At 60.2% G+C, this 24,602-nt stretch overlaps 1 protein-coding gene across 1 annotated transcript; it reads left to right on the top strand.

The window, feature by feature from the left end:
* The first annotated feature begins 541 nt into the window (after positions 1 to 541).
* ANKRD24 (ankyrin repeat domain 24) lies at positions 542 to 24,045 on the top strand. The gene is made up of 23 exons (XM_071209694.1): positions 542 to 719; positions 2,277 to 2,353; positions 2,892 to 2,963; positions 8,659 to 8,736; positions 8,838 to 8,968; positions 9,047 to 9,135; positions 10,132 to 10,196; positions 10,662 to 10,719; positions 12,188 to 12,258; positions 12,455 to 12,561; positions 12,721 to 12,908; positions 13,331 to 13,359; positions 13,983 to 14,063; positions 14,166 to 14,273; positions 15,846 to 15,890; positions 15,974 to 16,072; positions 17,385 to 17,457; positions 17,542 to 17,660; positions 17,750 to 19,123; positions 21,202 to 21,369; positions 22,808 to 22,933; positions 23,186 to 23,251; positions 23,502 to 24,045. Exons 1-23 carry the CDS (start codon positions 542 to 544, stop codon positions 23,577 to 23,579), a joined length of 3,480 nt encoding a protein of 1,159 aa, XP_071065795.1. The 3' UTR covers positions 23,580 to 24,045.
* Positions 24,046 to 24,602: the final 557 nt, after the last annotated feature.

Below are 24,602 nucleotides of genomic sequence, written 5' to 3'. Positions count from 1 at the left end.
AAGAATAAATAAAAGAGAAGTTACAAGCGCAGCGTGCCTGGCCGGGGTACCGTGGGCCTGGAATGGCGCGTTATCCAGGTCAGAAGCGCTTGGCAGGACCTGCCCAGGTCCCTGGCCGGGAGCCTTGAGGAACCATTTAAGAAACACATACTGAGCGCCAGCTGTGTGCTGGGGAGTCCCTGGAGAACAAAGAAGAGGCCATCTCCCTCCTGTGGCTAATGATAGAGACACGGACCTGTGGCTAATGATAGAGACAGGGACCCAGACGTGATGGGGTGCAGTGGGGGAAACAGCAGGAGCGCAGGGAGGGCGCTCAGAGGTGGCTCCTGACCCAAGCCTGGGGGTATCCGGGAAGGCTTCCCGGAGGAGGGGACGTTGCCAGGAAGACCTGAGGAGTAAGTAGGAGATGGGAAGAGGGAGCCATTCCAGAGTGACGCGGGCGACAAAAAGAGTGTTCCCTACAGAGAGGACGGCAGGTTGAAAGGCCAGGAGGAGAGGAAGGGCTCGGCTCGTTCTAGAAACTGAAATCAGGCCGGCGACGATGGGACGAGAGTTCCGTCTTCCCGCCAGCGGCCGTCGGCCAACAGGCATCCCCGCTGCCAGCCTGTCTCCTCCCTCGGCTCATCCCCGGCCCCTTGGGGCGCCCGCCCGCCCCGATCGGGTGTCAGAGCTGAGCCCCAGGAGCTGCGGGTGCGAGCTCGCCGCCCAGCTGGGAGCCGGTAACCGGAGCCGGCAGCAGGGACCGCGGCCTGTGCTCGCCCCGGGGCACTGGCGCTGCCGGAGGTAGGAGAGGAAGGTGAGGGAGGTGGGGGGGGGTGCCCCTCAGGGCCTCTGGATCTTTCCTCCTGCGCCCTCGGGTGAGTGAGAGAGGAGGGTCCTGTACTGCGTCCCAGACAAGCTGAGTAGCCCCGCTGGTGCCCTGACGCCCCGCTCGTTCAGGCGCGCACCGCCCACTGCCCAGCCTCTGCCCTGGCTAGGGCGCTGTCCTCTCCTGCCACCGCTGCCCAACGTTCCGCCCCCGCCACCAGGCCTTGCTTATGTAGCGTCGCCTCTTCCAGGAAGCAGCCCCTAGGTGGAGGGACACCCCCACCCCGAGCTCCCCCCTTCCCTCTTGCAGCAGGCACCCTGTGGAATCCTCTCTTGGGTGTCTTATTCCACGCCACTTTGGGTGTGATTGAGACCTTTAGTCAGGAGAGAAGGAGAGGGATGGGGTGGGGGTGAGCAGCAGGACTCGTGGATGGCGGAAGGGCGAAGGAAGGGGTGGGCCGTCGATGCGTGGGTGAGTAGGCGCGAGAGTGGGTGGTGGGCGGCTGGGTGGGTAGTTGGTAGATGAAGCGTGGATGGGTGGCTAGGTGGGTGGGTGGGCAGATGAATGGGTTGGTTGGGTTGAAGGGTGGGTGGATGCACAGATGAGTGGGTGGATGGATATTTGGATGGGTGGATGAAGGGTGAGTGGTTGGGTGGGTGAATGGGTAGATGGACAGATGAGTGGGTGCATGCATGGATGGATGAGGGATGGATGGGTTGGTGAATGGATGGATGGATGATTGGGTAGGTGGATGGATGGATAGATGGATGGGTAGATGGACAGATGAGTGGGTGCATGGATGGGTGGGTGGATGGTTGGATGATGGATGGGTGGGGGGATGAACGAGTGAGTTGGTATTTGGGTGAATGTATGGATGTATGGATGAGTGGAAGGATGGATGGGTGGGTGGGTGGATGAATGGGTAGGTGGCTGGGTGGCTGGATGAGTGGGTGGGTGGCTGGATGGGTGGCTGGATAGATGGCTGGGTGTGTGCTTGGTAGGTGGATGGGTGGCTGGATGAGTGGGTAGGTGGACAGATGGGTGGGTGGCTGGCAGATGGACAGTAGATGAAGCAGGTGGAAGTGTTGGCAGAGGACGATGAGATGAGTGGGGTGGGTGAGCTGGGGTGGTGGCTCGCGGGTGGGTGTAGAAATGCTTGTCAAGAAAGAGGGTGTGTAGGTGGGTGAATGGGTGGGTGGAAGGGTGGCGTGGGGACTTGACGAGCAGGCGAGCAGGTGAAAGCCACCTACCCCCTCCCCAGAGGCAGACAAAGAGGAATCCTCCTTCCCAGAGGTCCCGTCAGACATAGGGTGCCCCAGTCACGCACCTCACAAACCCCCCCGAGGGATTCCTGCCTGCCCTCTTCACGGGCGCAGCGCGCATCGCCGGGCAAGGGGGACAGACGTGCGTACAGCCGTCACCCCAGACCGCCACCGCCTTGGGCCACCTGCCTCCACACCATCTGCAGAAGCCAGACCGGCACAAGAGTTGCAGAGAGGCCTTAGCCCAGGGCCAGCCCCCAAGGAGCCCCAGATTCATGAGGAGGTCAGAGCACCCCAGCCTGTGGAGCCAGGGCTAGGGGAGGCCCATTTGGGGAGTTAGGACCCCGCCTGCAGGCAAGAGGCAAAATGGATCGGAGCCGGAAATTTTGGAACTGGGCTGTGAAGGATGAATAGGAGTTCACCAGAGAAGTTTTTTTTTCCAAAGCATTCTAGCAGCAATACTGGCACAGATAAAAGCCTGGTGACTGGAAACCCTTGTTCACCTGGATTACAGGAGATATCTGGAGCTGGAGTCGGAGGGGGGAAGGCTAGAAAGGTAGGGAGAAGGTAAGGCACATTTATTGTGCCAGGCTCTGTGCTAGGGACCTCACTGAACACTGACCCTGAGTCGATCAAGAGAGGAAAGTGAAACTCAGAGAGGGCAAGCAGCTTGTCAAAGGGCACACAGCATGTAGGAGACAGAGCAGGTCTGGGCTGGGATTGCCCAGGGAAAGGAAGTGGTCCTTTCGAGGAGGGGAAGGCCGCCGACCCCCCTGCCCACCAGGACTGGGGGCCCTCACCCCACTCCCACCCTTCCCCAGGGGGCCTGGAGAGAGGAGAGAGGCCGGGCGCTGGACATGAAGACGCTGCGGGCACGATTTAAGAAGACGGAGGTGAGTGTGGGGCCACGGAGAGGCCCAGAGCCCCCCTCCCCAGGCCTCTGCCCCCAGGACCTGGCGGAAGAGCCACTGGGTCTCTGGACCTGTCCCCGCCTCCAGGCTGCCCTCCAGGCTTGCACCAGGTCCCTCATCGGATTCACCTCGGGGCAGCTTGGCCGTGACCACGCCCTTCGGCCGCTGCCCACCTCTGCTCCCCACCTCCACCCCTCATCCCTCCCCCTGCTGGGTCCTCTCTCCCCTTAACGCCGCCCCCACCCCTCCCGGTTTGCCTCCAAGGCCACTTTCTCCCGCTGAAGTGACCACTTGGCTCTCCCCGGACGCCGAGCTCTCGCATTCGAGCATTTATTCAGCAGCTGTTTGTATCGGGCTCCGTCCTGGGCACTGAAATGCCTGCCCTCGTGGGGCTGACGGTCGAGGGGGGGAGACGGGGGACACTGAGCAAGCTGAAGAAGCGGGAATGCACGTTTTGTGCTAGGGAGACCAAGAAAGCGGGGGAAGAGAATGGGAGCGTCCGGGGGCGGGGGATATAGCTCCAGTTTTAAAGAGGTGGTCAGGGAAGGCTTCCTGGAGAAGGTGACGTTAGAGCAAAGAAGGGGGAGAAGGAAGGAGCGTGTGGCTATGGCAGGGAGAGGGGTCCGGGTGAAGGAGCAGGGTGTGCAAAGGCCCCAGGGTGGGCCAAGCTGTCTTCCTTGAATCTTTGCTGTGGACTGTGGGACCCCCAAGGAGGGTGCACCTTTCTCAGGCATACTCACTCCCTCCCGGCCCCCCGCCCCCAGCCCCTGCCAGCATGGGGCCACTCGAGAACCCAGGGTGAGACCCTAAGAATTTCCCACCCTGGGCCAAGAACCAGCCTTCCTCCACTACCTTGCCTGGGCTGCAATTCCCATCAATGCCCCAAGGAAACTCAGGTCCAGAGAGGGTAAGCGAGCCACTAGCCAAGGCACAGGGGCAAGATTCAAGTTGACGGATGCTGGGCTGCAGAGCCTTTGTCTTTCTTCAGTGCAATCAGGCAGCCTGCCTGGAGGAGGCAGTGCTAGGCAGAGCACCAAGCCTGGATTTAAATCCAGGCAGCTCCGAGGACTGGGGGATTTGGGGTAAGCACTGCCCTTCGGTGGCTTCCCTCAGTTTTCCCAATGTATTTTATTTTCTGTCGTTCATTAATTTTATTTATTTAATTTTTAATTTTTTTTTAGGAGGTACCAGAGATTGAACCCAGGACCTCGTACGTAGAAAGCAGGCGCTCAAATCACCGAGCTACGCCTGCTCCCTTAATTTTATTTTAATTGATTATTTTATTTACCTTTATTTTATTCTCTGGGTTCTTATTCATTTTCTTTGGTTTTACCTGTTAAATTTATGCTTGACTTATTTCTACTTATCTTTATTCACTTCTTTTTTACTGCTATTCACACTGATTTTTGTGTTTTTTTAAAAATTATTTTTATTTCTTTTTCATTTTTATTCCTTTTGAGTTTTGGTTTCGATTGACTTGTATCGTGTTAGATCTTTCTTTTGATTTAATATCATCTCGATATCTTTATTCATTCCTTCCGTTTTAGTTTAGTTTCGATTTTCGGATTTCCAAACACCCCAAAGCGCTCATGTCACCCTTTTCAGGTGTCCGCTCATTTCATCCCCGCGGCCGTCCTCTGGGGTCCAAACTTTCATGTTCCCCATTTTATGCATGAAGAAAGGAGGCCCAGAGAGGTTAAGGAACTTGCCCAAAGTCACCCAGCCAGGAAATGATTCCCCCACGTGAACCAGAATTGTTACGATGAAAATGAATAAATGACTGGGGTTTGGGAGGAGGGTAAATGCGTTCATTGAGAGATAGAGCGAGACAAAGGGAGGGATACGTGCCCATTAAAGGCCTGCGCCGTGGCAGCAGGACAGCTGCCTTGGTTGCGCAGCGTGGCTCACGTTTCCTCCGCTTTGGAAGCACTCGCTAAGTGACGGTGTTCAGTCTCCCCCAGGAGTCCCCAGCAGTGGCCGCCGGCGGTAAAGCCGACCGTGCCATCTTTTAATTAAGTTTCAAGAGCGGAATGACATTCAAATGAAATCTCTAGAACATTCTGCGCGGCTCTGCGGCGCTCCGCCTCCTGGGGGCAGGGGTCTGTTTCCACGGGGTAGCTCTGCCGGGACCGGGGTGGGGGGCGCAACGTCAGGGTTGCAGGGATGGAGTGGACCTGGGGGGGGACAGCTCTTAAAACCCTCAGAACTGGTGTGGGGGGGTCTTGGGGGGGAGTGTTTGCTACCAGCGGGGGGGACCCGGGGGGCGCTGGGCCAGGCCGGGTGGGAGCCGTGGAGCTCTGGAGGGGGGGAAGCCTGTCCTGCCCCCTCCCCGCCCGCCGCCCCTCCCTCCCTCCCCTGCACTTCTCCAGTTCCTCCGGCAGCTTCGGCTTTTGTTCGGCGTTCCCGGGGGAAGCAAGCGGACACCCGTGACCGCCCCCCCGCCCCCCTCTTTTAGTCCCACTCGCGCTGGCACCTTCCAAAGCTTCCCCTTGGCTGGTTCTTCCCCCCTCCTCGAACGTTGGCTGCTTTCTGTGTCGCTGACACTGCCCCAACAGGTCATGCCACCCACCCTGGGCAGGTAGCCTTGGGCCCTCCCTGGCCCTCGGTTTTTTCTTCCAGAAGATGGGAGCCCACGCACCTCTTCTCTGGAGGCTCCCCCGGCCCTCCTGCCCTTATTTCAGATTTTTTAAAAAAATGTCCCCCGCGGAAGGAGTGGGGCTTTGTAGAGCTTCCAGGGCCTCCGGCCTTCTCCGGAAGTCTGTCCTTGTCCCTCGAATCCTTCAAGAGCCGCTGCTTTGTGAAGTCGCCCGGCCATCATCACCCGGCAGCCGCTGCGGGGTGCAGGGTGCGGGGTGGGGGGCGTGGCCCCGCGGCAGCCTCCGGGGTTTCAGACTGTGCGCTCGCCAACTCCTCTGGCCCGCGTTCCAGACTCTCGTCCTTTCTCCCTGTCAGCCCCGCCCGCTTCTGCCCACGCCTGCCCCTTCCTCAGAGTCCTCCTTGCCATCCATTCCGCCCCCCACCCCCCACCCCGCCTCTCCCAATATCCAGAAGGCGCTCGATCAGTGTTTATTTGTATGCATATTCATTGAGCACCTGCTGGGTGCCAGATGCTGTTCCAGGCACTGGGAACCAAGGTGGACGAAGAGCCCACCCTCGTGGGGCTGGCGCCCCGGGGGGTGGGGGGCAGAGGAAAGCGGGCGGAGAAGGAGGGGAGGGGGCGGGGCAGGGGGTGCGGGGCCCGGTGGGCCGCGGGGAGGACGTGGGCTTTTTCCTCCAGGGAGGTGGGAGCCACAGAGGGTTGTGGGCAGAGGAGGGCTGGGCCCTGATTTGGGTGGTCATGGGCGCCCTCTGGCTGCTGCGGAGAGGACAGACTGGGGGCCAGGGTGAGAGGTGGGGGGCCAGGGTGAGAACCGGGGCACCGGTGTCCAGGCGGGCACAGATTTCTCCCTGAGCGTGATGGACAAAGCCCTGCCGGATTTTGGCCCTGCTGCCTGCTCCACACTTGCCCTTTCTTCTAGTTTCCGCTTCACATGCTCTCTCCTCCAGGAAGCCCTCCCTGACTTCCTCCCCTCCACTCTCCCACCACACCCAGTTCATAAACCTGTGCATACAAGCCTGCCCCCCCAGGGCTCCCAGGGCCCAAGTCCCCAGGCCCAGTGGGTCCGGGCCTGTCTCCTCGTAGGTCCCGTTTCCTGCTGGACTGACTGGGAAACACTTACAGGCGGGCGTCGCCTGTGTCACTCATTCACTCTGCCAACTTCTTCCCACGACTTGAACCCAGACAGCACCCCCCACGCCAGCCCTGGGAGGCAGAGCCCAAGTCCAACGAGCTGATTAGCTACTCGGCCCCAGGTCCGGTGTCCCCAGCCCCGGGCCCAGCCCCAGCAGAGCTTTCTTTGACGAGCGAATCCCTGTTTTTATGGAGCACCGCGCAGGGAGCGGCTCTCTCAGCTCTCCTGGGAACCCCGACACATTTCTCGTTGAACCCATTTCGCAGAAGAGAAGAACCCAGGCCAGCTTTGGTGGCCAAGTCGCAGAGGTAGCGAAGTGAGGGAAAATGCAGGTTTGTGCGACTGGAAAGCCTGACTCCGGGGAGCATGTGTGCCATGAATGAATGAATGAATGAATGAATCTGGGGTGCTTGCCGTGAATGAATGAATGAATCCGGGGTGCGTGCCATGAATGAATGAATGAATCTGGGGTGCGTGCCATGAATGAATGAATGAATGAATCCGGGGTGCGTGCTTGAATCCGGGGTGTGTGCAGTGCCATGAATGAATGAATGAATCGGGGTGCATGCCTTGCCACGAATGAATGAACGAACGAATGAAGGAATGAATGAGCACGCGGGCGACTGAGGGCGCCCAGGAGAGCCCGGGCAGCAGGGGAGGTCCCTGGCGGGGACACAGCTGTCCACCCCAGCCAGCTCGCACCAGGCCGGCGGGCCCAGCGCGGGGGCCCGTGCGCCGCTGGCGGGGTCCGGTGACCTTGGCCGCGTCCTCTCCTCGCGGTGAGCAGGTCAGCCTGGGGATGGCGCCGCCCCCCCCCAGCCCGGACCCCGCCCCCCCGGGGCCTCCCCAGCCTGTGGGGGGCGGGGGGGGCGGCGCAGGCAGGCCTGGCGGGGTGGGGTGGGAGCGGGGCGCGGCCCAGCTCGCCCGCGCGGAGCCATGAAGCAGCTGTGCCTCTGCGCCGCCACCTCCTTCGCGGTAGGGCCGGGGGAGCGCGCGGGGGCGCGCGGGGCCCGGGTCCTCCCCTCCCCGGGGCCACCTTGACCTTCGCCCTCCCCCACCCACCACGCCACACCCGGGCAGATGGGGGGGGATGGGACATTGCGGGGGACAATTTGGAGGCCGGATGGAATTTAGAGGGCGTTTGGGGACCCGGTTTCGGGAAACAGTTTGGCGACCGAGGAAATCGTTTCAAAGGAGGGGTAGAGGGGGAGGGGGTTTGGGAGAACCGTTTTGGGAAAAAGATCCGGACATTTGGAGAATTTCCGAGCACATTCTGAGCGCTTCTTAGGGAGGGGGCAGTTTTGGGGACAGATGATGGGCTCTCGGGGGGATGGGATTTGGGAGAACTCCTCAGGAGTTTTGGGGAGACGCTTTGGAATGGACTCGTTTTGGGGGCACAGATCTGGGAAATTGGGGGGGCAGTTGTGGCCTTTCGGGGGTGGGCGCGGAGGGACTGATGACGGAGGACGCTTTGGGGGGATTTTCCGGTTTTTAACGTACGGCCAGTCTTGCTTTATTTATTCTGTCCCTGCCCCAGCTACTTCAGAGCAAAGCCCAGACTTTGGAGATTTCATCCATAAATCCTTGTGTGTCTCTAAATACAAGGTCCTTCAAAATAACCGTAAAATCCATCACACCTTTAAAAAATTACCAGTAATTTTAGTATTGTCTGTTACCCAGCCCGTCTGGGGACTTTTTAAGGGCGCGCTTTCAGGGGTTCAGATGGGGCGCTGGGGGTCGCCTCGCTGGGGGTCGCCTGGGGCAGGTGACTCTTCACTGAGGGGCCAGTGGGGACGAGCTTTGGGGAAGCAGATGCCCATCAGATGTTTTAACGGGGTGATGCTGGCAGCAGGTGCCAGTTGGACAGCTGGGGCCGATGCTGGGGGTGCAGGCTGGGGGGCCCCCCTGTCCCGGGCGCCCCCACCCAGGCCCCCCTCCCCCCGCAGCTGCGGCTCAGCCCCGCCGACCTCGGCTCCTGCCCAGCCTGCCCCATCCCGAAGCCCGCGGCCAGAGGCCGGCGCCAGGCAAGTGCCCAGGGGGCGGCGAGCGCCCCCGCGGGGGGGGGAGGGGGCAGCAGCTGACCTGGCCCCACGTACCCCCCCCCCGGGCTTGACTCCCCCCACAGAGCCAAGACTGGGCCAAGAGTGACGAGCGGCTGCTGCAGGCCGTGGAGAACAACGACGCGGCGCGCGTGGCCGCCCTCCTCACCCGCAAGGGGCTGGTGCCCACGAAGCTGGACCCCGAGGGCAAGTCGGCGTGAGTGCCCACCCCCGGGGGGGCTGCGGGGCTGGGGGCGGCGGCTCGGGCGCCTGACCCCTGACCTCTGACCTCCAGCTTCCACCTGGCGGCCATGCGGGGTGCGGCCGGCTGTCTGGAGGTGATGCTGGCGCAGGGGGCCGATGTCATGAGCAGAGACGGGGCAGGTACTGCCAGCGGGGCCCCGGGGCAGGCGGGGGGTTCCTTACTGGCCCCAGTGCTGAAAGGAAGGGTCCCTTCCCTGCCCCCTGGGAGATGGGGGCGGGTTAGGCTGCAGTGCCCAGAGACCCAGGCCGAGCGAGGAGGGTCGAAAACAGACACGGGATTCAGGTAGCGGGTGGGCCAGAGGAAGTAGCTGGCACAGGGAAGTATCTGTCTGGAGCTTGGGGAACTTTCTTAGGCTTCGGGGAGCTACCTGGTTCCTGGAATCAAGGAAGCGACCAAGGCACGGGAAGCACCTGGAGGCTGGAGAGAGAGCCGGGCTCGTGGGAATATCTGAAGCTGAGAAGTAGCTGGGGGCATGAGACTAAGAAGCAGAGTTGTGGGAGTATCTGAGATAGGTGGAGTAGCTGGAGCTCTGAGAGTAGCTGAGACAAAAGAAGCATCTGGCGTATGACTTAACTAGGTCCCCGAGGGAATAACTGAGATAGAGTGCATGGCCAAAGGGAGTAGCTGGAACTCAAGAAGTAGCTAGGTACAGGACTTGGCTATTAGCTGAGGCTTAGAGGTAGCAGGCATTCCAGCCAGAATTTATGGACTAGCTGGGGATTTGTAGAGCACCAAAGACAAGATCACAGCTGGTACATGGAGTAGCAGGAGGGCATGGATTAGCAGGATCATATAGAACAACTGTGAATTGTGAGGGCATAGCTGGAGTTTGGGGGTGGATGGGCATGTGGAGTAGCTGGAGACATGGGGAGTAACAGGCAAGAGGGCTGGAGGAGAAGGTGAGCATGGAGTGTAGCTGAGAAAGGATTATCTGGGACACAGGCTAGCTGGGCTTGGAGAGTCTGGCCAAATCACGGAGTAGGAAAGTGTTGAGAAGGTCCTGGAGTCTGAGGAACTGCTAGACACGGAAATTGTCACAAATAGTTGACACAGGCTAGGGGAGCAGCTGGGCGTTCCTTGAGTAGCTGGAGCGCTAATAAATCTCTTCCTTTCAGGTTACAACGCCCTCCACCTGGCGGCCAAGTATGGGCACCCACAGTGCTTGAAGCAGCTGCTACAGGTCAGTTACTTCCTTATCTCCGCTACTTCCTGCCCTGCCCAAATACTCCTGAGCCCCAGTTTCTCCCTTGGCCCCAACTACTCCTGAGCTCCAGCAATTGCCTGAACTCACAGACACAACCTGAATTCTTTCTATTCCCGGACTCCTTCTACTCCCCGAGCCCCCGCTGCTCCCTAGACAACCAGATACTTCCCAAGTGTCAGCTACTTCCCACACCGCCAGGTATCCTCCCAGTGCCAGATACTTCCTGAGCCCCAGTTTCTCCCCAAGCCCTGGATAATTCTTTAACCTCAGCCCCTCTCAGAGCTCCCAGCTACTCTCCATCCCCCAGCTGCTTCTGAACTCCCACCTGTTCCCTCCTCACTCGGGAAAGCGCTGTAAGGAGACGGGCTCCACAGAGCAGGTGGGTGGGCGGGAGGAAAGCGTGAGCACGGGGGAGCCCCGCTGACCTGCCCCCCTCCCCAGGCCTCCTGCGTGGTGGATACCGTGGACAGCAGTGGGTGGACGGCCCTCCATCATGCAGGTGGGTGCTGGCCACCCCGGGAGCTGCCAGGCTGGGGGGGGCTCTTCTCCCCCGGGGCCCTGGGAACCAGCCTTCCTGCCTCCTGCTCCTCCTTCCTCACCAAGTACCTACTGTGCGCCAGCATTCATCTGCAGCAACCCTCCTGCCATGGACTCTTGCCCCGCTGGACAGATGTCACTGAGCCTCCGTCACTTACCCACAGCGAGCGAGTGGGGCAGGGGAGACCGGGGTGTTCTGACCCCAAAACCCAGCCTCCCGCGTGCTGGACCTGTGTGAGGACGGGGGGCGGTGACCCCAAGTTTAATTTCCTTTGAGGAACTCCTTGGAAATCCCACTTTGGCCACCTTTGTAATCGCCAAATCCGATCTCCTTCCTGGAGGAAGCGGAAGCGACCCTCCCACTTGAGCCAGAGCCCGGTCCAGCAGCTGTCCACTGTGCCCGGGAGATTAAGGCCTCGCTTTCCCTGATGACTCAAGACACATCTCTTCTATGGAAACACAGCATTTGGGTTTGCTTTGGGGTTTTTATTCACCCACTCAAAAATTCCATGCAGTTGGGTACGCTGCCACCTAGTGGCGGCAATGCCTTTGGCTACACCGTGGAAGCTCAGTTTTTTGAATTCGACTATTGAGTGTTCCAGGCCCTTTTGGAAGAGTTGGGGATGCGGCAGCAAACAAAACCCCACATCCCCTCGGGCACATAGTAGGTATGCAGGTTGAGTTTGTTGACTGAAAACTGAATCCTTGTGCTTAACCAGCCTATGCCTCCATATACTGGAATTGGAGCCCGCGGATGCCAGAGGCCATGTTGTAGCTCCCGGGACAGCCTGGCCTCCACTCTGGCCCTGTCCACACGGCCGACCGAGGGATCTTGAAAATGTAAACAGATGGAGCCACTCCACTGCCCGAGACCCTCCCTGGTTGACGCCCTGGAAAGACGCCCCTTCTTCCGCTTTCTTGGCGTTTCCAAGCTCCTTACCTCACAGGGCCTGTACCACCTTCTCTGCTTGGGGCCCTCTTCCCTCCCCTTTTCACCTTCGAAACCCGGAACCCACACCCACCCCTTTGAAGCCTGTTCAGTCCCTCCAATCAACAGTCATAATACTCTATGAGGGTCTGGTACATAGTAGGTGCTCAATAAATGCTGGCTGACTCTAAGCGGGGAAATACATGAAAATCTGTTCAAATGTCTTCCTTCAGAAGGAAAATCGGGGGGAAGTCACGCCCCAAGCTGGGGGCTGCGAGCCCGGGGGCCCGCCTCCTGCACGTGGCCCTGCCTCCGACCCCACCGTGGGCCTGGCTGAGCCTCAGTTTCCCCGTCTGTAAAACGGGACTCGCACCTCTGTCATTGGTCTCCCAGGGGAGGTGGGGATTTCTGATGAACTAAGGATAAGAATCACAGCCTGGCAAAGACCTGCGGACAAATGCCCGAGCCTCGCCCTTCCTCCCTCCCCTTTCTCTTTTCCCAGCGGCTGGCGGCTGCCTCTCCTGCTCAGAATTGCTCTGCTCCTTCAAAGCGCATCTGAACCCCCGAGACCGGGTGAGCCCCTGGGACGCTTTTTGGGAGAGATGCCGTACTCGAGGTACGCTGCCACCAAGTGGCGGCCTGGCCTCCCAGGCGCTCTTGGTGAACACGTGAGGACGGTTTGGGGTGAAGCTCGGGGGCCGCCGTAGAGGCTTCCCTTCCTCCCGGGGTCAGTCCCTCATGGCCCGTCTCGTCCCCCCACCACCACCAGTCGGGCGCGACACCCCTCATCATAGCAGCTCAGATGTGTCACACAGATCTGTGCCGCCTCCTCCTGCAGCAGGGGGCTGCCGTGAATGAACGGGACCTGCAGGGCAGGTGAGTGTCTGTCCTCCTGGCCAGTCCACCCTGGGCTGTATGACCTCAGGCGGGTCTCTCGACCTCTCTGGGCTTCTCTGCTGCCCTGGCCTGGGGGTTGAGGAGGGCGTGGGGGTCCGGGGGTGTTGTCACCCCCTCAGTAGCCCCGTCCCCTGGCAGGACGGCCCTGATGCTGGCGTGTGAGGGTGCCAACCCCGAAACAGTGGAGGTGCTCCTGCAGGGCGGGGCCCAGCCGGCCATCGCCGACGCGCTGGGCCAGGATGCGGCTCACTACGGCGCCCTGGCGGGGGACAAGCTCGTCCTGCACCTCCTGCAGGAGGCGGCCCAGCGCCCCTCACCGCCCAGCGGTATGTCGGCCCCGCCTCAAGGCAATTCCGGCACCTCCCGTCTCCTCAGAGGCAGTTTCAAGTCATCCCTCCGTCTCTGTTGGAGAGAGAAACCCGCTGTTGGCTAGTCCTGCTTGTGACAGTTTCAAGGAGCCCCCGAGCACTTGGGGGTCTCCCCTGCTTTCCTGGATCTTTGCCTTTCCTAAGGCATCCCCTTCCACCCACTCCTGCAGAGGCCACAGTTGTCTCCTTTGGGAGAGTTTCAAGGCCCCCCCAACCTTCTGCCAAGGTGGTGACTTTGTCCTCTAAACATCCTGATTCTCAGAAACTTAGGGGTCACCCTGCCCAAGTCTCAGGGGCCCATGAATACCCTTGGGGGGCTGGGAATGGGGTCCCCGGAACAGATGCCTGACCTTGCCTCCCTCTCTCCCCTGCCCTCCTAGAGGATGACTCAGGCGAAGCGTCGTCGCAGGTACGGCTGCCTAAACAGGCAGGGAATGAGGTCCCCTCTCCAGGCACAGCTCCCTTCTCCCCATGATTCCAGAGGAAGAGAAGGAAGAGACAAGCCCATTCCCCAGGGTTGTGACCTGGGAGAACCTCTTTGGAAAGAGTACTACCTTTGGCGTACGCTGCCACCAAGTGGCGGCAGCATCATCGCCTAACTCCCAGAACTGGATAAGAGCACTAGGACATGGGGCCAAACCAAGGAGCTGAGATTGGTGAGGGCTGGAGAAATCAGGGAAGCGTTTCTGGAGGAGGCAGGCCTCTTTCCCTCCTCTAGCTCGGCAGCATGTTGGCTCCCACAGGGAAAGAAAACCTGTAGACAATCTGGTCCAGCCAGGAAAAGCCCTGAGGGGCAGAGAGGGGCGGAGAGGAAAGCGTAAGATCTAGAAGTCTCCAGGAGTGTTGTTTTGTCCTCCTTGATGCTGAGATGAGCGAGGCAGGCCCCTGCTCGGGAGGCAGTTGGGCACCCGCCTCCCACACGGGAGGTCCCAGGTTTGGTTCCTGGTGCCAGGGCTGGTGGCAGGCAGTTCGGTTTTCTTGGTGGGGGGGAGGCTGGCAGGCCCCCAACGTGCTCCCCGTATACACCCTCAGAACTCGGGGTCCAGCCACGAAAAGCGAGGGGGCCCCAAGAAGCGGAAGGCGCCCCCGCCCCCAGCCAGCATCCCCGTGCCGGTGAGAGGCGCCCCGGGCATGGAGCGGGGAGGTCCCCCGTGAGGGGCGGGCAGCCCTCGGGCCTCGTCTAAAGACAGCGGGTCCCGGGGGGGGCGCGGCCAGGACGACCGCGACGCCTACGAGGAGATCGTGCGGCTGCGGCAGGAGAGGGGGCGCCTCCTGCAGAAGATCCGGGGCCTGGAGCAGCACCAGGAGCGGAGGAAGCAGGAGGTGAGGGGGTGCCACAGAGGGGCTCGGCCCGAGAGTCACAGGGGCGGTTCTCGGGGGGAGACACCCCCACCTTCTCCACCCCCCTGAGCATCGGCTCGTTGTTCCTTTAAACCACCTCGTTGTTCCTTTAAAAGCACGCGGCACGGTCCTGCCCTGGGACCTTTGCACAGGCTGTTGGCTTCCTCCCTCTCTTCTCTAGGGTCTTGGCTCTAAAGGCCCTTTCTCCGAGAGGCCTCTCCTGACCGCCACGTGTAAGATTGTAAAATAAATCGATAAGAATGCCACTCACTTCCCCTCCCCCTTTATTTTTCTTTTTCTTTCAGGAGGCACCGGGGATCGAACCCGGGACCTCATACGTGGGAGGCAGGCACTCAACCACTGGGCTACATCCACTCCCCAATGAGAATTGTTCTTTTTTGTTTTTTAAGGAGGTACCAGGGATCAAACCCAGGGCCTCGTACATGGGAGACGGGCACTCAACCACTGAGCTACACCCGCTCCCCAGTGAGAGTTGGTTTTTTCGCTTGTTTGTGTGTTTGTTTTTAGGAGGTACCAGGGATTGAGCCTGGGGCCTCATACATGGGAGGCAGGTGCTCAACCCCTGAGTTACACCCGCTCCCTGCCCACTTTTTTTTAAGATTTATTTTTATTTATTTATCTACTCCCCCCCTCGTTGTTTGCATTCACTGTCTGCTCTCTGTTCGTCTTCTTTTTAGAAGGCACTGGGAACCGAATCTGGTACCTCCCTTGGGGGAGAGAGGCACCCAGTCACTTGAGCCACTTCTGCTCCCTGCTTGTTGTGTCTCTCATGTGTTTCCTTGCTATGTCACTTCATTGCATCCTCTTGAGGCATCATCTTGTTGCGTCAGCTCGCTGTCTTGCTCACCTTCTTTAGGAGGCACCAGAAACTGAACCCAGGACCTCCCGTGTGGTAGGCGGGTGCCCAACTGTCTGAGCCACATCTGCTCCCCCCACCCCGTTTATTTTTATTCGTAGCACTTATTGCCATCAGACCTGCCATATGTTTTACCCAAGTATGACATCCTGCCATTAGACTGTGAGCCTCACGAGGGCAGGTAGACAATTTTGTTCATTTCTTTGTCCTCAGCGGTTAGAACAGTGCCTGGTTCATAAAAGCCGCTTGATAAAAATTTATCAGGTGAATGGATATTTGAGTAAATGAATGGAGGAAGTTCTATTTTTTCATTTACTCAAATATTAAAGGCCCCACCCCAGGGCCTTTGCACTGGCTATTCCCTCTGCTTGGAAAGCTCTTCCCCCCTGGAATGGAGAAGAGGGTGGGGAAAGAAAAAAGGAAAGATGAGTTGGTGGAAAAAAGCAGTGCCTGGCACTCTAGCAGGCACTCAAGCAATAGTCGGTCGTGAACGAGAAGTCAGAGTTGTGTCTGGCACCGTAGGCGTGCGCTTAATTCTCGTGGAACCTTCGAGTTGGCAGAGCAGTGCTCAGTGGCCGTCTGTGGATTGAATGGGCGGCCACTAAGCCGGAGGCCAGGCAGGGAGGCCCCGAGCCCCAAATCCGACCCCTTCCCTTGTCCCCTCTTCTCCCGGTCAGCTGCAGGAGGCCGAAGGCAGCTCCCTCCACAGCCTGGAGAGACAGGTGAGCCTGGAGGGGCGGGGAGGCCCGGTGCTTCCGCGGGGTCCCCCTCCCCGAGCCCAGCTGAGCCCCCGCCCCACCCCCAGGTGCAGGAGCTACAGCAGCTGCTGGCGGAGAAGCAGGAGGAGAAGGAGAACCTGGGGCGCGAGGTGGAGAGTTTGCAGAGCCGGCTGTCCCTGCTGGAGGTGGGCCCTGCGGGGAGCAGGGGCGGGGCTTCCTGCCGCGTTTGCGGGACAACCCCAGCAGTACACGTCCAGCCTCACGCCAGCACGCACGCCACGCACAGTCACACCCACAGGCAATGCACACACACACACTGTCACACAATTACACACCCGTACACACACGTAGACATCCACAGTCACGTAGACATCCACGTACCATCGCGAGCATGCAAACACGCCCAGGAAGGCGAATGTGCACTCATACCCACGCACTCAACGCACCATCGCACACACACAAAAGACGCCCGGCAAGCAATCCCGTGCAATCACAGGAACACACACAGGAGACGACCCACAGCACACCCCCATGGACATACACTCACAAAATCACAAACACAGCCAATGCTTGTTCTTGGTGGTAGCTGTGTTCTATGACGCCGCCGAATTAGCATGTGGTGGCCCCTCGCTCCCGGGGAACCCCAGGCTGAGGTTCCCGCCGGCGTCTGGTCGCAACGTTTCCGTCAGCCTGTCCGTACCTAACCTTGTCTTATGCGTATTTGCGTTGAAAGACGCCTTATTAATGTGTGCTGTTGAGTCCTGGTCGTTGAACTCCGGCCAACAGTCCCATAGTGTGTGCCCGGAGGAAGCAACGCACGTGTTTTCTCCGTGGGGCACATCGCAGCTTTCCTGCGCTTAGGAACACTAGACAGCACTTCGGCACTACACCCGGGGGCCGATTTAAACAGTGAAATCACCCAGGGAGACATGGTGTTAAAACCACGGCGCTCGCGGTAGAATGGACACTGTTTACAGCACAGGGGCTGAAACTAGGAGGCAGAGCGCCGCCTGGGGCCATCTTAGCCAGGTGGCTGAGATTTTTTCTCCCCCCTGCACCTGGCCGCAAATGGCCACGAGAGTCCCCTGAGTACCTACGGGGGAGGGTCACGAATCAAGGTTAGCGAGGAGGCGAACCAGCAAGTGCAGAATCTGCAAATCACGAGGATCGGCGTGGAACCCCTGCAGCCAGCCGTCTGCATGTGTAACGGACACCGGGGCAGGCAGGGGGGGTGCCTGTGACATGCCGTTCGCAGCCCCCAGGAGGGGAGATGTAGGCTGCACGCACACTGTGAAATTGGGGGCTGCACATGTCCAGGGCTCTGGGCTGGTGATCGCCACTCCTGGGGTGCCCGGCGGAGGCCAGGTATACAGTAGGCACTCAATAAATGCACGCAGATCGGCCAGGTGATCCTGGGGAGTCGGATGCCGGAGGCTGGGGGGATGGAGGGGGGCGGGGGGGGGACCTCGTGTCAGACTCTCCCCCGCCCTGCCCCAGAATGAGCGGGAGAACACAAGCTACGACGTGGCCACGCTGCAGGACGAGGAGGGAGAGCTGCCCGACCTCCCGGGTGAGTCCCTGTCGCCATCCCCCACGCGTTCTGGGTGCCAGGTGCCGCCGGGGGCCTGACTCCCGTGCCTCCTACCCTGCCCAGGGCCTGAGACCCTCCTCTCCAAGCGGCCGAGCACATCGGCCCAGGATCTTCTGGCTTCGCTGCAGGAGCAGGTGGCCGCCCTCACCAGGCAGAACCAGGAGCTAATGGAGAAAGTCCAGGTGGGGAAACCGAGGCCCAGAGAGCGGGGTGGGTCCGGTGCAGGGGCGGTGGCAGAGCCGCCCCACGGCCCTGCCATCCCTCCACCCAGATCCTGGAGAATTTCGAGAAGGACGAGCTGGAGGCAGATGGCCCAGCCGAGGCCGTCCCTCTCGTCCTCTACGACTCTCTCCGGGCTGAGTTCGACCAGCTCCGCCAGCAGCACGCCGCGGCCCTGCGGGCGCTGGAGCTGCGGGACGCGCGGGAGCCTCCTGGGGGAGAGGAGGCGGCGGCCGGCGAGGGCACGGGAGCCACGGCCACAGAAGACGGGCCCACGGAAATGGAGCTGGACAGCTCCCCCGTTCCGGAAACCAGAGTTAACGGAGTGGAGATGACGACAGCCGAGGAGGCCACGGAGGTTGAAGTCACAGAAGCCGGGGCTCTGGGCATGGAGGCCGCGGAGGCTGAGAGCACAGGAGCTGAGGCCTCAGAAGCAAAGGCCACGGAAGTGGCGGAAACCACGGGTGCCGAGGCCACGGGAGCCGAGGCCACCGAAACGAAAGGGGGGTTGGAAATGAAAGCTGACGGAGCGGCTAGCGTGGAGGCCACGGCCACGGGGGCCACAGCCCCGGACCCTGCCACGGGCGCCACGGATCCCGCCCCGCACCCCAGCGCCGCCGAGGCCTCCGAGAAGCTGCAGGCCGAGCTGGAGACCCGGATCCGCGGCCTGGAGGAGGCGCTGCGCCGGCGCGAGCAGGAGGCGGCCGCAGAGCTGGCGGCGGAGGCAGGCCGGCCCGAGCAGGCCCGCGAGGCCGGGGGCGTCGGGGGCGACGCGGCCCAGCTGCGGGCGGCCCTGGAGCAGGCCCGGGAGGACCTGCGGGCCCGGGACGCGCGGCTGCGGGAGCTGGAGGCGGCGGCGGCGCGGCTGGACGAGGCCCGGGCCGGCCGGCTGCTGGCCGAGGAGGAGGCCCGCGGGCTGCGGGCCGAGCTGGCCCGGCGGGAGGAGGCCCGGCTGGAGCAGAGCCGCGAGCTGGAGGCGCTGCGGGGGCAGCTGGCCACGGCCACGGCCACGGCCGAGCAGCAGCAGGCGGCGGCCGCCGAGCTGGGCCGGGCCCGGGACGCGGCCGAGGCCCGGGCCGCCGAGCTGGCCGCGGCCTGCGAGGAGGCCCGGCGGGGCCTGGCCGAGCTGCGCGAGGCGTCCGAGGAGCTGCGGCAGCGCGCGGTGCCCGCCGCCGAGCACCGGCGGCTGCGGGAGGAGGCCCTCGAGCTGCGGGGCCGCGCGGCCGGCCTGGAGCAGGAGGTGGTGGCCGCGGGCAAGGAGGCCGCCCGGCTGCGGGCCGAGCTGGAGCGCGAGCGCGTGGGCAGCGTGGCCCGCTCGGAGCACGAGCGCGTGGTGGGCGCGCTGCAGGCCGACGTGGCCCGGCTCGAGGGGCAGCTGGAGGAGCTGGGACGGCGCCACGAGAAGACCAGCGCCGAGGTCTTCCAGGTGAGCCCGCCGGGCCCCCAGGCTCCCCATCGACGTCCGTCCACCTTCTGACCACCAGGATAGTTTAACGTGCTTTTTTCCCCCCCTTTTCAAAAAGCTTTTTGGCCATAGTGACACCCATCGTGTTTTTGTTTTTTAATAGTTGATGCTTTTATATTTTGGGGGTGTTCTTTTTTTTTTCCTCCTTTTTGTTTCCTTAGGCTCCTTGGTCTGTCTGCTCGTTGTCTCTGCTCATTGTGTCTGCTCGTTGTCTGCTCATCTTCTTTCAGAGGCACCAGGAACCGAACCTGGGACCTCCCATGTGGGAGGCAGGTGCCCAGCCGCCCGAACCACATCTGTTTCCTGGTTAATGCTTTATTTGCAGTCTGTGTACAAGCCTTTGCCTAATCTGGAGTCACAACGATGTTCCCCTGTGTTTTCTGTCTTTCTTTTTTTTAGGGGGTTCCGGGAGTTGAACCCAGGACCTCGTACATGGGAAGCAGGCGCTCGACCACTGAGCTATACCCACTCCCCTCCTGTGTTTTCTTTCGGTGTTTTTCCGTTTGTTTTCGTTTCCCAATGAGTTCTAGGATTCATCTCTTATTAATCCGATTTTGACGTAAGGTGTGAGCTGGGCATTAAGATTCTGGCTCTTTTTGTACACAGTGAATTGGTTTGTTGCCGTCATGTTTTACCTGATGTCCCTTTTCTCTCGTGGTCATTTTGACCCTGTGTTTTTGTTTGTTTTATTTTTTCAGCTGTTTTTTTTTTTTTATCTTATTTTAATCTTCTGATCATGTTTGACCCTTCATTCTGAAAGGAGGGCGTTGACCAGAGATTTTTGGGTCTCATTGATTTTAAACCAGTAGACTTTGGTGCTGAGTTTGTTTATTTGTTTAACCCAGTGAATATTTTTTTTGGCCCTGATAGTGGATATTTCAACTCCATCTCTTTTCAAAAAGCAAAACAAAACTGACAGCTGCTTTGACAAGTATTTGAATGCAAGGCCACGTTCACTGGTTGTTGTCAGGAAAGCATTTTCCTCTCTGTGCGTCTGTTGGCTCATCAGTACAGTGGAGATAATAGTAGCTCTGAATCCTCACGTGAGGATTAAATAGGCTAATTTCTAGAAAATTCTTAGGAGAGTCCCTGGTACACAGTAAATACTCAATAAATCAAGCCAGAACTATTATTTTCCCAAGGACATGCTCTTTTAAACCAATGAAACCTTCAGTCTACTTCCTGGAGTTCACAGTCCACCCTAATTTTTCTAGTCTTCATTTTTATTTTCTAAAATTTACCTTTGCCGTGGTCACTTCTTTCATGGTAAATTTTATAGTCTGACTTGATTTGCCACTCAGCTTAGGTGTTGTTTTTCTTTCATCGTTAGCCAAACTGTACTAATTGGACCGTATAGTTATAATCCACTTTTCCCCTGGAAGTTTTAGTTCTATCAAGGCCAATTTTCCCCTAGGATCAATTTTTGCAAATTTAAAGTGTCCCAGTCTTAATATTTTTGTAAAATTGCAGTCATCAAACTTTATGACATTCGTGTGCTTCACATCCATTTCTTCTGTTTACATGCCTTTCATTTTGTAAGAGATCTAGAAACCTCCACACCACTGGCAGAGAAAAGAACATTTGTGATATCATAATAATAAATAGTATCGATCATTATATCACCCATCTGAATATTGCGCTTCCTGTGTGCCGGGTACCATTCTAAGTCCATTCCACGTCCTTGCTCAGTTTATCCTCCTCACAGCCACCCTGTGACGTGGGGGCTATTATTATCCCCATTTTGCAGATGAGGAAACTGAGTCACAGAGACTTTAAGTCACCGTCCAAACACCAGCAGCACCTGACAGGGTCAGAATATTTGCAGAACGGAGGGCAAATCAGAACTTGGGTGGGTCAGATCCTTGAAGGTCACAACAGAGCTTCAAGGTCAAACCGGTGATGCTGGAATGTCCTTTGGCCAAAATAGAAGCGTCAGAAGAGCCCGAGGTCCAAGCGTCTTTGGCCTCCAAACGGCCCCGGACTCCAAACGTCTGCGGGCTCCCGACGTCCTCGGGGTCACACGTGGGCTTGGGCTGCAGGTGCAGCGGGAGGCGCTGTTCATGAAGAGCGAGCGCCACGCGGCCGAGGCCCAGCTGGCCACGGCCGAGCAGCAGCTCCGCGGGCTGCGCACCGAGGCCGAGAGGGCGCGCCAGGCCCAGAGCCGCGCCGAGGAGGCCCTGGCCCAGGCCAAGGAGAAGGACAAGAAGGTGGGTGGCCCTCCCCCTGCTCGGCCGGCGCAGTGGGCAGTCTAAGGGCAGCCGAAAGAGGGTTGGGGAGTCAGCCCATTTTCCAGATGAGAGACAGAAGGTAACTCAGCTGTGGCCACGGAGCGACTCCGACACAGAGGCTACTGCTTCCGCTGCTGATTGTAACCGCAGTAGCATTTATGCAGTGCCCGCTGTGTATCAGACCCTGCATGATAGCACCAAGTAACTCCCCTGCTCCTCACGTCCAATAGGTGCCTTTGTTATTCCCATTTGAGGAAACGGGCTCAGAGAGGGGAAGCCACTTCCCCAAGGTCACACAGCCGCGTGGTGGTTCAGTCAGGTCCAGACTCAAGTTCCCAAGTTCGTGTTCTTGAAAAACGGTGATGGTCACAGCAGCCTCCGGTTGTTGAGTCGGGCATTTTTCACCCTCTGTCACTTTTAATCTCCCCCCAACACTGAATGCCAGAAAACTTTTTTTTTTTCCCCAGAAAGCATTTTTATCCCCATTTTCTAGATGAGGAAACCGAGGCTCCGAGAGGTGACGTGAGGGGCTCCAAGTCACAGAGCCCATCAGTGGATGATGGGCCCCACGCCTCTTAGCAGGAAGAGCCACCCGGCCCTGGCTCGCTGGGTGACCTTGGGCCAGTCGGTGCACCTCTCTGGGCCGCAGTTTCCTCCTCTGGAAAATGGGGATGAAGTCGTAGCAGGGATCCTGGTTCATCTGTAACGTGGTGTCTCAGCCTCAACGCCGCTGGCATTTGGGGGCCGGGTCCTTCTCTGGGGTGGGGGGCGTCCTGGGCACTGGGGGCTGTGAAGCAGCCCCCCTGGCTCCCCCCACTCGGTGCCGGCGGCGCCCCCTTCCCAGTCCTGTCAACCACAACGTCTCCACCCGTTGCCTGAGTGTCCCCTGACGGGGCCAACTTGCCCCCGGCTGGGAACCTCTGATCTATGGTATTAAAGATAAATCCAGCATTTATTGAGCGCCTACTGTTTGCCGGGCGCAGCTTAAATGAGATTTCAACACACGATGCAGCGACGATAAGGTGAGAACTGTGATTCTCCCCGTTTTACAGACAAGGAGACTGAAGGCTGGGAGGGTTCAGGCATCTTCCGAAACCTCCTCCGAAAAGGGCCCCCCCAAAAATCAAAATGTTAGGTTACCCGGGACAGCCTGGCAACGAAGGGGTGTGCCTGTTGCCAATCAGCGTTATTCACAAAGACGGAAGTTTGCATTTCACGTTTTTCACACGTCGCAAAAGATGACGATTCTTGGGCCCGTTTCGGTGGTTTCTTTTCTTTCCCAACCAGTTCAAAACGTCCAAGCCTTTCCCAGCTCGTGGGCCGTGCGAAACACAGGCTGAGGGTGGGATTTGGCCCCTGGGATGTGACTCCCTCCACCCCGGCCCCGGGTGACCCCTGACAGCAGCCCCTTCCCCAGATCACAGAGCTCTCGAAGGAAGTGTTCAGCCTGAAAGAGGCGCTCAGGGACCAGCCTGCCACCGCGGCCAGCCCGGAAGCGGAGGCCCTGCGCGGCCAGGTGGCGGCTCTGCAGCAGGAGCTGGAGGTGAGGCCTGCTCCGGCCAGGGCTGTCCCGGACTTAGCCATCAGCGCGGCGGGGACCCCAGGAGCGGGGACCCCGGGGCAGGCCGGACGGTGGGGGGCGCTCGGGGGGCGCGGGCAGGAAACGGTTGCCCTGTTTGGGCAGCGGAGCCTCAGTGCCTGCCGCCGACCTCCAGGCTCCGGGTGCCGAGGGGATGCTTTGGTGCGTCTCGGGGGAGGCCCCCCGTGTTTCTGACACCCCCTCTCGTACCCGCAGGAGGCTGCCAAGGGGCACAGCGCCGTGGTGGCCCTGTACCGGAGTCACCTGCTCTACGCCATCCAGGTGAGTCCGTGGGAGGTAAGTCGCCCCAGGTGCGGGCGGGCCCGCGCGAGCCCCGCCTCGCGGCCCCCACCTCGGCCCCCTCTGGGCCTCGGTTTCCCCATCTGCGCAGGGGGCGGCCGGCCCTGGCCCCGCGGCACGTGGGCGCCCCACGCGGGTCAGCTCGCTTAGTTCCGGGGGTGGGGAAGGAGGGGGACGGGACAGCTCCGACGCGTCAGTGTCTCCCTCTGCACCCCCCACCCCCCCACCCCAGGGACAGATGGACGAGGACGTGCAGCGGATTCTCAGTCAGATCCTCCAGATGCAGAGGCTGCAGGCCCAGGGCCGCTGAGGCCGGCGGGGCCGGCGTCTCCTGCCTGTCCCCACTGGGGCCCTCCAAGCGCCCCCTCCCCGCTGACCGGCCACCCCCCTGGCCCCCAGGGCTGTCTGGGCTCCCGCACTGACCGTTCCCCCTGGGAGACCAGCCTCGGCCTCTCGCAGGGGACCCCGTTGCCCGGTCCCCGCCCTCACGGCCAGTCCCCCCGGCCACCCCCCCACCCCCCACCAACCAGAGAAATCTGTGAGCCCCCTCCTCACCCCCGTCCAGGCCCCGGAAATAAAAAACCCTGCTGCGAACAGGACGTAAGCGTGTGGCCTCGTTGCTGGGCCCCCTGCTGCCAGGGGGAGGCGGGCTCCCGCAGAGCAGGGCCCAGGCAAGGGGGAGGCTGTCCCCCTGGGCAGAATTTCTGCAAACAGCCCAGTCACCCAGGTAAAGAAGGCTGTGCTGCCTGAGTTTTAAAAATCAAAGCGGGGGAGCGGGGAGGGGAGCTCGGTGGTTGAGCGCCTGCCTCCCACGCACGAGGTCCCGGGTTCGAGCCCCCGCTGCCTCCTGAAAACAAAATACATTTGAAAACCTCGAAGGGACCGTGCCAGCATCCCCGGCACACCGAGTCACGGCGGCTTTAAGTGAAGTCGGGCTCCGAGCCCGCAGGGGGCACAGCTGGCCGCGCTTTCCTCACCCCGGGCCTCCCCGCCCCTTGGCAAATCCCCCCAGAGCCCCTGGGGTTTCTCCTTCCGGCTCAGCCCCGGGGGAGTCCCCGAGCCTGTCCGGCCTGCCCTGGGCGGGGGGTTTCCTCGGGGGCTCGGGGGCAGGCACCAGGCAGCGCTGGGGGCTGTGTGCGCCAGCTGAGTGGCCTGCAGGTGGGTCCCCCTCGACGCGGCCCCCCGGGTGAATGGCCTGACTTCTGGGTGGCTTTGGGCAGTGACCGCCTCACCGTGGCTCTGTCCCTTTGGGCCTCTCTCTTTTCTCCGGGGTCTGTCTGTCCCTCCATGTCCCTCCCCCCCCCCCGTGGTCTGTTTCTCTCTGTCTCCACCT

This window comes from Dasypus novemcinctus, chromosome 19, assembly GCF_030445035.2.
Source record: "Dasypus novemcinctus isolate mDasNov1 chromosome 19, mDasNov1.1.hap2, whole genome shotgun sequence".
Taxonomy (NCBI): Eukaryota; Metazoa; Chordata; class Mammalia; order Cingulata; family Dasypodidae; genus Dasypus; species Dasypus novemcinctus.
The sequence above is the reverse complement of the archived record's forward strand: the minus strand, read 5'-3'. Positions and strand labels throughout refer to the sequence as shown.